Here is a 12,604-nt window from a genome sequence, read left to right as displayed (position 1 = left end):
CCTTTGCCGCTAATATCGATACTCTCACACATGATAGCAGCTTTATCGATGCTCGGAACTTGCAATAATTTCGATAACAGCGCTGTTGTTTGGTTCAGCTGCAATTGCCGCATTTATTTACTAATTTGTTTTTGCCTAATTTATTTAACTGTTACGAAATTACCCTGCAGCCACAAAATGCAGGAGTGTCCTTATACCGATAAATGCTATCGCAAGAATCCTATACACTTTAAGGAATACAAACATGCTCATCGTAAGTGCTAAAATAATTTCGCAATTTTTTTGCAAGTGAGTTTTATAAATTTTTACTGTTTTCAATTAGTGGATGCAATTTATGCCAAGGGCTGTGCTGCGGGCAGCGCAGAATACGATATACCAAGCAAATATTCCAATGAACTCATCAATCAACAACTCAAACTGCTGGAGAAGCTGTTTCCCAAGGCGGCCAAAGAGACGGCTGCTCCTGAGAAGCCAGCGAAGCCATCAGTTGCTTTAGTAGCTCCTTCATCAGCTCCTCCAGCCTGCTCAAAGCCAGTGCCAAAAGAGCTGCCAACTGCCAGCACAAGTCGTGCTGACGACAACTCGAATCTCGCCAAGAAACAAAAGCTGAGTGAACGCAACATACGCGATTACATTCCCGTCGTTGTGGAGAAGGGACGCATGGCAGCCAAGTTAGAACGTGCCGCGCCCTACAACATGTTTCTCACCGCCATCACAGACTCAAAGCCAACGCACCAGGAGCCGCTCAGCATCACATTGCAAGAGATACTCGACGAAAGTCTGGGTGAGATTGAATCTAGTGTGCAAATCAACTTTATGATTGACATTGGCTGGCTACTAGGACACTATTACTTTGCTGGCATACTGTAAGTCTACATATTCCCCTTCATTCTCCCTACTTCAATGCATCCAAATCTATTTGTAGCGATAAACCTTTGCTTGTGCTCTATGGCGATGAATCCCCGGAACTGCTGAGCATTGGCAAATTCAAGCCACAAGTGACCGCTATCAGGGTAAAGATGCCCACACCGTTTGCCACCTCACACACCAAGCTGATGCTGCTTGGCTACGCAAATGGCGGAATGCGCGTTGTCATCTCCACAGCAAATTTATACGAAGATGATTGGCACAATCGCACACAGGGTTTGTGGATTAGTCCTTTGTTGCCCGCCCTACCCGAAGATGCGGATACCTCGGCGGGCGAAAGTCCAACGGGTTTCAAGCAGGATCTCATGCTTTATCTGGTGGAATACAAGTTGTCGCAACTGCAACCTTGGATTGCGCGTCTGCGCAAAAGCGATTGCAGCGCCGTCAAGTAAATTGAAAGTTTTTAACACTTGCTTCAATTAACTGTTTGTTTCATTAGCGTCTTCTTCATTGGCTCTGTGCCCGGAGGACACCGCGAGAGCGCTGTGCGGGGCCATCCTTGGGGCTGTGCTCGTCTTGGCTCGCTGCTGGCCAAGCATGCCACGCCTATTGATGATCGCATTCCTGTGGTTTGTCAGAGCAGCAGCATTGGAAGCCTGGGAGCTAATGTGCAAGCTTGGATACAACAGGATTTTGTCAACAATCTGCGCAAAGATTCACAACCAGTTGGACGACTGCGTCAAATGCCCGCTTTAAAGATGATCTATCCGAGTTTTGGCAATGTTTCACGCAGTCACGACGGTATGCTTGGAGGCGGGTGTTTGCCCTACGGCAAGAACACCAACGACAAGCAGCCTTGGCTTAAACAACATTTGCAGCAATGGAAATCGGGCGATCGCCATCGTTCACAAGCCATGCCGCACATTAAGAGCTACACACGCTTCAACCTGGAGGAACAGTGCATCTATTGGTTTGTGCTCACTTCGGCGAATCTCTCGAAAGCCGCCTGGGGCTCGTTTAACAAGAACTCCAACATACAACCGTGTCTGCGTATTGCCAACTATGAGGCGGGTGTTTTGTTCCTGCCCCGATTTGTGGTGCGTTTGATGATTGTTTATAAGTATATATTTTATTTGTAATTATTTGCCTCCCATTTATAGACGGGCGAGGACACATTTCCTTTAGGCAATGCTAGAGATGGCGTGCCTGCTTTTCCCTTGCCCTACGATGTGCCCTTGACGCCCTACGGACCTGATGATACACCTTTCCTAATGGATTATCTACAGGGCTAAAAATTATGTTTTTGAATTTGTTTACTGGTTAAAATACACTCACTATTCTATTCCTTAAACTAACTTGTTTAATTCGGTTAAAATACGCTTAATAGACTCCAGTTTACATACTTTTTATTTCAAACTACCGCCAATTGCCTTCTAATTGTTATCGATGCTAGCAGAAAGTTATCGATATTCGGTTTAGTCAGGGAATCACACAAGTGATTAAACTCACTTGTTGCTGACTTTTCGGTAGGCACACAACAGATATTCCAATTGCGCATTAATTTGTTATTAAGTATATCACAATAAATATTCCGAATCCGTTAAAAATACAGGTATGTTAAGAGATTTTTATGTAAAATATATGTATAATAATGTAACACAAATAATTTGTACAATCTCTACATGCATAGGTATGTTTATATACATAGTATATAGTATGTGCATTATACAAAGCATATTTTTATAATGTACATATGCATACAAATATGACTCAATAACCGAAAAGAATTTATTAACTATATCTAAATCGGTAAATCGCAATTGTTATGTTTATTAATGAATATAAACATGGAACCCATTCTGAGTCATTTCATTAATTATTACAACGATTAGATAAGGTACTTGGATGACTAGTTGAAAAGTTAGATCATTTTCTTTAGTTTTAATCTATTGTTAATCCCTTATTAAACCGTATCTCATGCAAGGCACACTTTAATTATTGGAAAAGTAATTAAAATCCCAATAATAACTAAACAACATAATGAATACATTTCTTTACCTTTTTTTCCAACAGCAAAATGAGTACTGAGAGTCTAAAGCAGTCTATCGGCGAATTTCTGAACGATTTAACGCAGGACAAGCTTGATCTTTCCGAATGTATGTATGATACAGTGAAGCCGGGTGCCATGGCTGAGAAATTGAAACGTGCTGCTCCATACAACATGATCTCACCGCGATCAGAGACTCGAAACCTACACACGATGAGCCGTTAAGCATAACTATGCAAGAGATATTCGATGAAAGTCTGGGTGAGATCGAGACCAGTGTTCAAATTAATTTTCTAATTGAAATCGATTGGCTATTGACTTTCTATCATAAAGCGGGCATACTGTAAATATTTATATAAATAGCACAAAATTAGTTTGCATTACTGAAATTAATCGAATTGCAGAGACAAACCATTGCTTGTGTTGTATGGCGATGCAGATCCGGATTTGGATGAGATTAACAAAGTTAAGTCAAATGTTAATGCAATTCGCATTAAAATGCCACCAGAATATGCAGTATCACATTCAAAAATAATGCTGCTTGGCTATGCGGATGGAACAATGCGTATTGTCATCTGCACGGCGAATTTAACTATGTTCGATTGGCACAATTGCACTCAGAGCTTGTGGATGAGTCCCTTGCTGCCCGCGTTGACAGAGGATGCAGAGCCAACAGCTGGTGAGAGTCCTACGGGTTTTAAGGCCGATTTACTGCGATATCTGGTGGTGTATCAAGTGGAACAACTGGAGCCATGGCTAGAACGCATACGCAAAACGGATTTCAGTGCGATTAAGTGAGTACACAAAAATGTCATTGCAGTCAACTAACAACTTAATAACTTCCTTTATGGGACTCCCATAGCGTATTTCTGATTACCTCAGTGCCTGGAGCACATGTGCAGCCCGCGCCCTGGGGCTGCACGGCCATTGGAGCCGTGCTGGAGCAGCATATGGTGCCCATTGATGATAGCATTCCTATTGTTTGTCAGAGCTGTAGCATTGGTAGCTTGGGATTCACGCCAATGGGTTGGGTGCAGCGTGATTTGTTACGCCATATGCGCAGGAATCGATCACAAGTGAATCGCTTGCGTGGCTTCATGCCCTTCAAGATGATACATCCCAGCAAGCGAAATGCTTTGGCAAGTCATGATGGTGGTATTAGTCCATATAAACAGGAACTTCACGATCGGCAGTCGTGGCTCACGGCGCATCTGCAGCAATGGAAGTCGGACCAACGGCATCGTTCTCAGGCGATGCCTCACAACAAATGCTATGCGAGATTCAACGAGCAGGAGCAAAGTCTCTATTGGTTTCTTCTGACATCGGCGAATATCTCAAAAGCCGCTTGGGGATATACGGATAGATATTCGCTGCTGACCATTGCCAACTATGAGGCGGGAGTTTTGTTCCTGCCAAAATTTGTGGTTAGTTTAAATAGTGGTAACAATTTAATTCGTTTGCGAATTCAACTTGACCTCTTTGCAGATAGGCGAAGAAACATTTCCGTTGTGTAGTTCGCGAAATGGTGTTCCACCATTTTCCTTGCCTTACGATGTGCCACTAACACCATATGCAGCGGATGATGTGCCCTCTGTAGGTCAGGCTTGAAACATACATAGCATATGTAAACATAATTTATATTTCACTTATTAATTATAAAAAGTCCAAAAGGAACTTTACTATGTGTGAATTTGTACCAAACTCGCATTGTTATCGATAACAATATGGCGGTATCACATCGGACACAGTTAACAGTGTGACCATACGGTTTGTAAATATATTGCATCGTTTTATAGCAAATTTTTGTAATGAAACACTGCGGTCACCCTATGCGCCGATTCATTCGTCGTTGGCTTTTCGCATAAAAACAACGTTTGAGGCGGCTCTACTAAAAACTGTGTATTTAATAATTTGCTTACCTCCGCATTATATTACTTTTTGTGGTAAGTGAACAATAATATATATATATGTGTGTGTTTTGTTTGTCGTGTTTCACTTTAATTATAAACAACAAAATGTGCGTAAAATTAATTGATGAACATTTTTTGAGTTGTGTGCAAAAATCGCTAGCCAAGTGCAGTAAGCAGCGAAAAGTGCCGGCTGCGTTTGTCGTCGTTACGTTGGGTGGGGTTTTTTATTCTTTCCGCTCCTGTGGCCAGGCTGTCTGGAATTTAATATGGACACGTACATGAACACACTTAAGTATATATATATTAATCAATGTACATACATATATACTTTGTGACTTTGTATGTGTGGGCGCTAAGTGTTCGAGGACAGAAGACAGCTGTAGCTGTTAAGATATGTATTTTTGTTGGTTGGCTATTTTTACGTGAATCACTTTTTGTTTGTTAAATTCACTCTCGCACACACATGCAAGTGTGTGTAATGTGTGCTTGTTTTTTGCTATATTTATAATGATGATTTCATATCCATTTCAATTTAACTACATGGTATTTTTATTGCAAATGCGCAAATCCAAAATAAGTGCATTTCCACTGATGTGACAAGAAGAATGCTTGATCTGCTGCTCCCGATAGCTGCTTTAACATCGTCTTCTTCTTTTAACTTCTCAGCTGTTTGCCGCTGTTTAAATCGCTACTCTTATTGTTGTATGTGTGAGTGTGCTTGTTTCTCTGACTCACTCCCACAGCCCATCTAGAAAGTTTACGCAAGAGTGAATAAATAAATGTACATGCATGTATGATGTATATGTGTGTGTGAAATTAAAGATGGCCAAAAAGCGCTATCAGTTCACACACAAAAAAAAAACACTCACACATAGATTACAAGTTTAGACTCATTTTCGATAGAAATATTAGTTTTGCCCATATACGGGTTTAATTTCTAATTAATTGTTATTAGCGACGCTCGCGCTCACACACCTAACGGTACATTTAATCTGCTTGCGTGTGTGTGCGTGTGCATTTGAATGCACATTGCCTACAAGAGAACAAGCTTCACATCCTACTCTATCTAGGCATAAAGAAGAAGCTGTATGTATGCTGGCAGCTGAGCGAAAGTTGTTGCTTTTTTTGCTCTGCGAGCCAGACGGATTCTCACTCTAATTGCCATCATCATTTGTTTGGCAACAACAACTCAGTGGTTGGCCGGCAGTGCAATAAACTCATTGCAAGCACAACAATAACAAAACCAAAGTTTGCACACAGCTTTGCGGTCTCTTTTTGCCTCCCTATTTCATCTTGACAGTGCTCTCTCGCGCAAACTCTCTTTGGCTCGTTGTTGTTGTTATTGTGCCACGGCCACCTGGAAGCTTTCTCCACAAGCAACAGCTTCAATTACAGCAACAACACAACGTAAATGACCATGTAAAAAATAGTTTGATATTTAGTTTGTTGCCTTTTTTAAGTTGAATTCAGTCAATCGCCCAAATTTGGACAAAGCAATAGCGCAAAAAAAAGTGTCGCGATAGCAAAGCTTAGCTTACATTTGTTAACAGCGCGCTTCGTTTATAATCGAGCTCATAACAGTGACCTTAACAGCATGCCCAGCCTTTAGTTGAGCTACTAACAGTGCCCTGTTAACAGTGCGCCGTTAGACTGTTAAATGGCGCCCCGCTGTTAAGCGAGTCCTGTGCGTGCGCTTTTGTGTCCCTTTTAGGGTGTGTTCTCGCAGCAGCAGCTGTGGAGCAAAAAAAAAGCGTTTGTGTATATGTGTATGCGGGCGTGTGTGTGTGTGACCCAGTTGGGTGCTAGCCGTGGCCTATTGCCGTTTCGCCGTGCCCAGGCAGGTTTTGCATTCAAATTTCGAAAAGTGATTAAATTTGCTAATTTTTTAATGTCAAACGCATAAGAATAGTTCGAGCGTGTGCTAGTGTGTGTTATTCCGGAGGAATCGTAAAGTCGTTTAAGGAGTGGTATTTTTTTTGCCTTTGGTTTACAGCTATTTGCTTTTTTCCTTTGCGGCTTTCGTCGTCACACGCCTAACATAATTTTTTTATATGGCTGCTTCGCTGCCTCTGCTTTCGACGTCGTAACCGAGAATGAGTTTTAAATACTGAAATTGCATAATCTTAATGTGATTCATACAAACAATATACCACAACACCAACAAATCATCATCGTATCGTTCAATATTTTAAAGACGAAACGAACCCAGCAAAAATGTTCTCATGTTGTCGTGCAAATCCTAAAGCAGCCAAAAAGGATAAGGACAAGGATAAGGATAAACAGCAGCAACAGCAGCAGAACGACGAAGCAGCAACAAAAGAAGCAGAAGCAGAAGCATTAGAGAATGCTGCTGTGCCAAGTCCAACGAATGAAAACGAAACGGAGGCCAAACCAAAAAATGGTCCAACAACCGAAACCGCAATTGAACCGGTTCCCGAACCACTAACTGAACCCAAAGAGGAACCCTTGGAAGCAACCAACGATGCTCCCGACGATGTTGTTATTGAGTCTCCCCATACTGGTATTCACAATAAGACTTTTCACTCTTAGTATTATTATATGACCACAAGTCTCTAGCACTCGTATCAGGTATCTGGAAATCCCATTTAACAGCGCTACCAGTGCCCAGAACCTGCGCTTCTTGCACCCAACTCTTTATCATTTCCAAGTCACTTGTCTGTAACTTGAGTTGTCGTAGTTGCAAATATGGTTTCTATTGGGAATTATGCTGGAAAAAACACTTCCAGAAGTGAAGCATTTCAATTGAAGCACCTGAAACTGAGTTTTCTTTACGGTTACTTTTCTTCAATTTGTAAATTTACATTTTATTTCCATTGTAAAGTGCTCATAGAGCGTGACTATCTCCAATTGTGTTCAGTCTCCAGAGTGAAATTTGTATTATAATCCGCTTAGAAATCCATTTCATATGTTAGAGGTACAATGAGGTCAAACTGGATAAGCTTCAGCACTATAAATTAAAAATTTCATTACAGTGAAATTAAAAAAATGTTTTTGCTTGGCATGTAAAAACAAATGATATTAAAAAGGAATACAAATAAGTCAATTGAAAAAGTTGTGCGATTAAAATTACAAAGATTTCTTATGACATCGACCTAACTTAATTAATAACATATATTAGCAAAAAAAAATTTCAAGCGAAGCTAGACTTAGAAACTTAAACGATATTAAAATCTATAAAAATAATTTAACTGAAAGGGTTAATCATAATTATAAATGTTTGCTTGTGACCTAAAAATATGAAAGTTCCTGGAAAGCATAATCACAAAAGACACCCTTAAATAAGATAGTAAACTACGATATCGGGTTTCGTGTTTTGCGTATGTTTTAAGATTACCTAAGTTGCATTGCATTGTGTAGTAACCACGCTTGTGGCATCTTCACAGCCATCGATATAGAAGCCAACGGAATAGCATTGCGCTCCACACACTCGTCCACATCGACAGCGCCACCCGCATCGATGACCAGTGCGGAGGATGATGATGATGATGGTGGTGGTTGTGGTCGTGTTAATGGAAATGGAAGAGGTGAAGTGCAAACAGCAGCAGCAACATCGCCACAGCACCAACAACAGCAACAGCAGCAGCAACAACAAGCACAGCCAACAAAGAGTTGTCTATCGCGACACAATTCGACACATCAATCCATCAAGAAGAAGGTGAACATTAGCAACCGGGCCGAGATCATAGAGCCAGAACCGTTGCCCACATCGCTGCTGCTGTTGGCCAATCACAACAACAACAACAGTTCGCTTGCGGATGACGATGAAGTGTTCTCGGACTCGTTGCCGCCACCGAAGCGGGAGAGCATGTGTGCTCCGTATATTGAGGGGGAACTGCTGCCGGAAACATTGGTCTTTGCCCATGGATTGCCCGCCTGGTTTGATGATGAGCGTCTCAATGAAATGTACGCGTTCTCTTGCGATTTCCTACCCACTCAATCTTTCTCTCTCTAAAGTGTAATTCTTCTTGTTTTGTGTTTGCTTGTTTTGTGCTGCCCCAGCAGCGGTTGCATTGAGCCACCCGTCACGCCCGTGGGACGCGATGAGCTGGAGCTGAAGCGTCAGCGACTCTACACGGAGCTGTTGCGGGCTGCGCACGCCGCCGTCGAGCACAGCGTGGCAGTGCGTGGTAATTGACAAAACTACTTCCACTCAAACTCAATTTCTCTCTCAAACTGTTTGTTCTCTGTTTTCTCTCATGATTCTTTACTTGGTTGTCTCCTGTTGTTGCATGCCCCCTCAATTTGACACCAAACCAAACTAAAAAATAAGAATTTTTGATTTCAAGAAATACTCTTTCGCTTATTATTGTTGACATCCAGTTACCAGTTGCATTCACATTATACTCTTTGCAAGCATTTCTTTTCAAGGTATACCTATTTATTATTTTGTTCATTTGATGAAGGAACCGCTGAAAACATTAAAATTAAACTTAATTAGTGAATATATATTAATATAACTAATTATTGAAATCCTATTAAAAAAAAATGGAATTAAATATCCCAAGACAGTTTTTCTCAATGCAAAATTAACTCCAAAATAAATATGAAAATATAAGGTTATTAGTACAATATATACAACTATCTTAAGAATTTAATACCCTTCGTAGTCAAAAAATTCATAAAATATAACAATATTTTAATATAATGTCAAAACTTCATTCTAAAGAATTCTCCAAGATTTAATTGAATAACTTGGTTTTCAAATAATTGTATGTGCAATTAAGTTTAAAAATATTTAGTGTAGATTATTCTAAAAATTCTTTAGCCCTATTACTCAAATGTAAGAAAAACAGTTGTTAATTTAAAATACTATTTATATAGGAATTTTAATTACTTGCCACATTTCTTGTAAAGAGTATCAAAAAAGTATGGCTTTAAAGTCGACTTTAAATACTTGTTTATTTTTACCACATTTTTCTCACACATTTTGTTAAGTGCGCACAACTTGATAGCATTGTTTTTTGCAAGCAGCATCGTCATCATCATTATCAACATCAGTAAAACGTTCATTATGAACTCGGTTCATTCATTCTCCATCTCCAGTCAATCAAGATTGTTTTGTTTTTCTTTTTCTTGTATTTTTTTTTAGTGTCGTTCCAGTGATTCATGCACTTTGCAAGCACGACTTGATGACATCAATTACAACAAGTCTTTTGCATAATATTACTTGTTTTTTTCTTCTCTCTTTTGAGTTGAGCTGAGTGTGATTCGTTTTTTTATTCATCAACTTTTTACGCACATATCTATTTTTTTTATTTTAATGAAATTGAGAGCTCAGCTAAAACGTTGCATATATTTCTCTTGTGGCTGATTCATAGATAACGAAACGGAAACAAAGCCCACGGCTGCCGTTGAGCATTTGGAGAGGATTTGCGAACGTTTGGAAACGCTAGTGGATCGCTTGGAGCACACGCTTATCGTTGCGCCCGATAATAAAACCGAATCAGAGACACCATTGCCAACACCACCTCCGCCGCCACCGCCGCTAACTCCACCAGCACCGCTAACACCGCCAGCAGCAACAACAGCTTCAAACAGCAGCAGCAATATCATGAGTGTCGCCGGCTTTGAGGATATTGTGGAGGGCTCTTTGGCTCAATATCTGTCGCTATCAGCTAAAATTGGCGGCGATGTTGCCCAGCATGCGCAATTCGTCAAGGCAGCCTTTGAGTGAGTAACGAAATAGTATTTCTTGCAATGGAAATTTAATGTCCATTATTCACTTACAGCGCTCAATTGCGTTATGTGACGCTGGCCACGGAAATCGCGCAGCCCGCGCAGGCGAAGCAAATGGAACTGCTGCAGCCAACATCGACGCAAATCAGCGCTGTGCAGGATTACCGTGAGAAGCATCGTTCGTCGCCATTCTTCAACCATTTGTCGGCCATTAGCGAGAGCATTCCCGCCTTGGGTTGGGTCTGTGTGGCCATGAAACCTGGACCTCTCGTTAAGGAAATGAACGATGCCGGACAATTCTATACGAATCGTGTGCTCAAGGAGTGGAAGGAGAAGGATGCCACGCATGTGGAGTGGGCACGCGCCTGGATTCAAACACTCACCGAACTGCAGGCTTACATCAAGCAGTATCACACCACGGGTCTGGTGTGGTCCGGCAAGGGTGCAGCCCCCGCTGGCGGTGCTCCACCACCGCCACCACCCGGCGGTATGCCACCACCACCTCCACCACTAGATCTGAATGCCCTGAAGCTGGACAGCGCGGCGGGCGATGATCGCAGCGCGCTCTTTGCGCAAATCAATCAAGGCGCCGACATTACCAAGAGTAAGTCCAAGAAATGTTGCATAAAATGCCATAACTAACTTGATATATTTGTTCGATAGACTTGAAGAAGGTCACCGGGGACATGCAGACGCATAAGAATCCCTCGTTGCGCACTGGTCCAGCGCCATTCAAGACACCAGCCAGCAGCAGCAGCGGCGCCACATCGTTTGGTGCTGCACCACCGGCCAAGGAACCGGTCTTTACACGCGATGGTAAGAAGTGGCTGATTGAGTATCAGAAGAACAACAGCGGTCTGCTGGTGGACAATGCTGAGATGAACAATGTCGTCTACATGTTCCGTTGCGAGGGCTCCACGCTCACTGTTAAGGGCAAGGTGAACAACATTGTGCTGGATTCGTGCAAAAAATGCTCGCTGCTCTTCGATTCGGTTGTGGCCTCCGTGGAGTTTGTCAACTGCCAGAGCGTTCAGATGCAAGTGTTGGGCTCGGTGCCAACGGTGTCGATTGACAAGACCGACGGCTGCCAAATGTATTTGTCCAAGGACTCTCTGGGAGTTGAAATCGTTAGCTCCAAGTCGTCGGAGATGAACATTCTGCTGCCCGAAGAGAGCGGTGATTATGTAAGTAAATTTCATATATGAAATTTCCATCAATATTTATATTTTGTATTTTTTATTTGCAGACTGAATTGGCTTTGCCGGAGCAGTACAAGACCTTTATCAATGGCAAAACCCTCAAGACTGTGTGCGTCGACAGCCTTGGCTAAATATATGTGGTTGTGTGTTGTCTAATCCATGGGTGTCGTTGATTGCTTTTTTAAACCCACAAAATCCCAATCTGCGTCTCCCAAAAAAACACTTATTGTGAGCCAGCAAAGCAGCAAACATAAAGTAATTACTAATTAATTGATTAATCTGTATTGTTTTGTCGAGAGAAAACTGTTGCCAAATTAACTAATTGCTGCTGGCCTCAAAAGCAAAAAGTATTCATCATTTGCATTGAAAGTATGTCGATATTTATTTTATGGTGTTGGTGTAAAACCAAAACCAAACCAACCAGCAAAAAACGCGACGCAACCCAAACGATAACCCAATTGTATTTATATTAAATTTAATGAGAATAATGCACATGAGATAAAAAAAAAAAAAAAACAAAAGAAACATTTGTCAACAATTTTAAGCAGACTTTTCATTCAATTATACCAATTAATTAATTTTTGCACATAAGCATGTAAGAGAATCAAGATCATCAAAATGGAAAAACAAACAAAACTCTTTTATATTCTATTTAAATAAAATTTAAAACATTTTTTATTAAATAAAAATAAAAAAACCAAAATGTGTTTTAATTTATACAGTTTTTCGTTTAGAAATAAATAGCAATTATAAAGATAGTTTAAACGAAAAATAAAAAAATCTATTCAAATAAAGTGTAAAAACTAAATATGGTGTTTTACCTTTGTTTTATATTTTGCATATTATACTATTTTTTTAGTTATAAAAAATGGAATTTTTCATTT

General features: G+C 40.8%; 3 protein-coding genes and 2 long non-coding RNA genes across 7 annotated transcripts; 3 read left to right on the top strand and 2 right to left on the bottom strand.

Moving 5' to 3' along the window:
• The first annotated feature begins 62 nt into the window (after positions 1 to 62).
• LOC132783504 (probable tyrosyl-DNA phosphodiesterase) lies at positions 63 to 2,218 on the top strand. Its single transcript, XM_060788706.1, has 5 exons — positions 63 to 253; positions 323 to 866; positions 926 to 1,315; positions 1,367 to 1,964; positions 2,028 to 2,218. Exons 1-5 carry the CDS (start codon positions 178 to 180, stop codon positions 2,157 to 2,159), a joined length of 1,740 nt encoding a protein of 579 aa, XP_060644689.1. The 5' UTR covers positions 63 to 177; the 3' UTR covers positions 2,160 to 2,218.
• Positions 2,219 to 2,400: 182 nt separating this feature from the next.
• On the bottom strand, positions 2,401 to 3,924 carry LOC132783510 (uncharacterized). 2 transcript variants are annotated; one of them, XR_009632161.1, is made up of 3 exons: positions 3,792 to 3,924; positions 3,327 to 3,670; positions 2,401 to 3,255 (listed from the first exon to the last, which is right to left on the bottom strand). It is a non-coding gene; the product is annotated as an uncharacterized LOC132783510 (long non-coding RNA). The 2 variants fall into 2 exon arrangements; XR_009632162.1 differs by having other exon boundaries at positions 3,744 to 3,886.
• Positions 2,945 to 4,522, top strand: LOC132783508 (probable tyrosyl-DNA phosphodiesterase). Its single transcript, XM_060788709.1, is given in 5 exon segments — positions 2,945 to 3,089; positions 3,092 to 3,257; positions 3,319 to 3,708; positions 3,777 to 4,338; positions 4,400 to 4,522. Coding segments are annotated over 5 exon segments (1,386 nt in total).
• A 220-nt stretch (positions 4,523 to 4,742) lies between these two features.
• On the top strand, positions 4,743 to 12,265 carry LOC132783503 (adenylyl cyclase-associated protein 1). Of its 2 annotated transcripts, XM_060788704.1 has the most exons (7): positions 7,024 to 7,345; positions 8,229 to 8,748; positions 8,848 to 8,972; positions 10,164 to 10,515; positions 10,575 to 11,125; positions 11,185 to 11,705; positions 11,768 to 12,265. In XM_060788704.1, the coding sequence occupies exons 1-7, from the start codon at positions 7,039 to 7,041 to the stop codon at positions 11,849 to 11,851; spliced, it is 2,460 nt and encodes an 819-aa protein (XP_060644687.1). In that variant the 5' UTR covers positions 7,024 to 7,038; the 3' UTR covers positions 11,852 to 12,265. The 2 variants fall into 2 exon arrangements, with proteins under 2 accessions (XP_060644688.1, XP_060644687.1); XM_060788705.1 differs by lacking the exons at positions 7,024 to 7,345; positions 8,229 to 8,748; positions 8,848 to 8,972 and adding an exon at positions 4,743 to 4,857.
• Positions 4,804 to 5,936, bottom strand: LOC132783511 (uncharacterized). Its single transcript, XR_009632163.1, has 3 exons — positions 5,694 to 5,936; positions 5,145 to 5,572; positions 4,804 to 5,078 (listed from the first exon to the last, which is right to left on the bottom strand). It is a non-coding gene; the product is annotated as an uncharacterized LOC132783511 (long non-coding RNA).
• Positions 12,266 to 12,604: the final 339 nt, after the last annotated feature.

This window comes from Drosophila nasuta, chromosome 2L, assembly GCF_023558535.2.
Source record: "Drosophila nasuta strain 15112-1781.00 chromosome 2L, ASM2355853v1, whole genome shotgun sequence".
Taxonomy (NCBI): domain Eukaryota; kingdom Metazoa; phylum Arthropoda; class Insecta; order Diptera; family Drosophilidae; genus Drosophila; species Drosophila nasuta.
The sequence above is the reverse complement of the archived record's forward strand: the minus strand, read 5'-3'. Positions and strand labels throughout refer to the sequence as shown.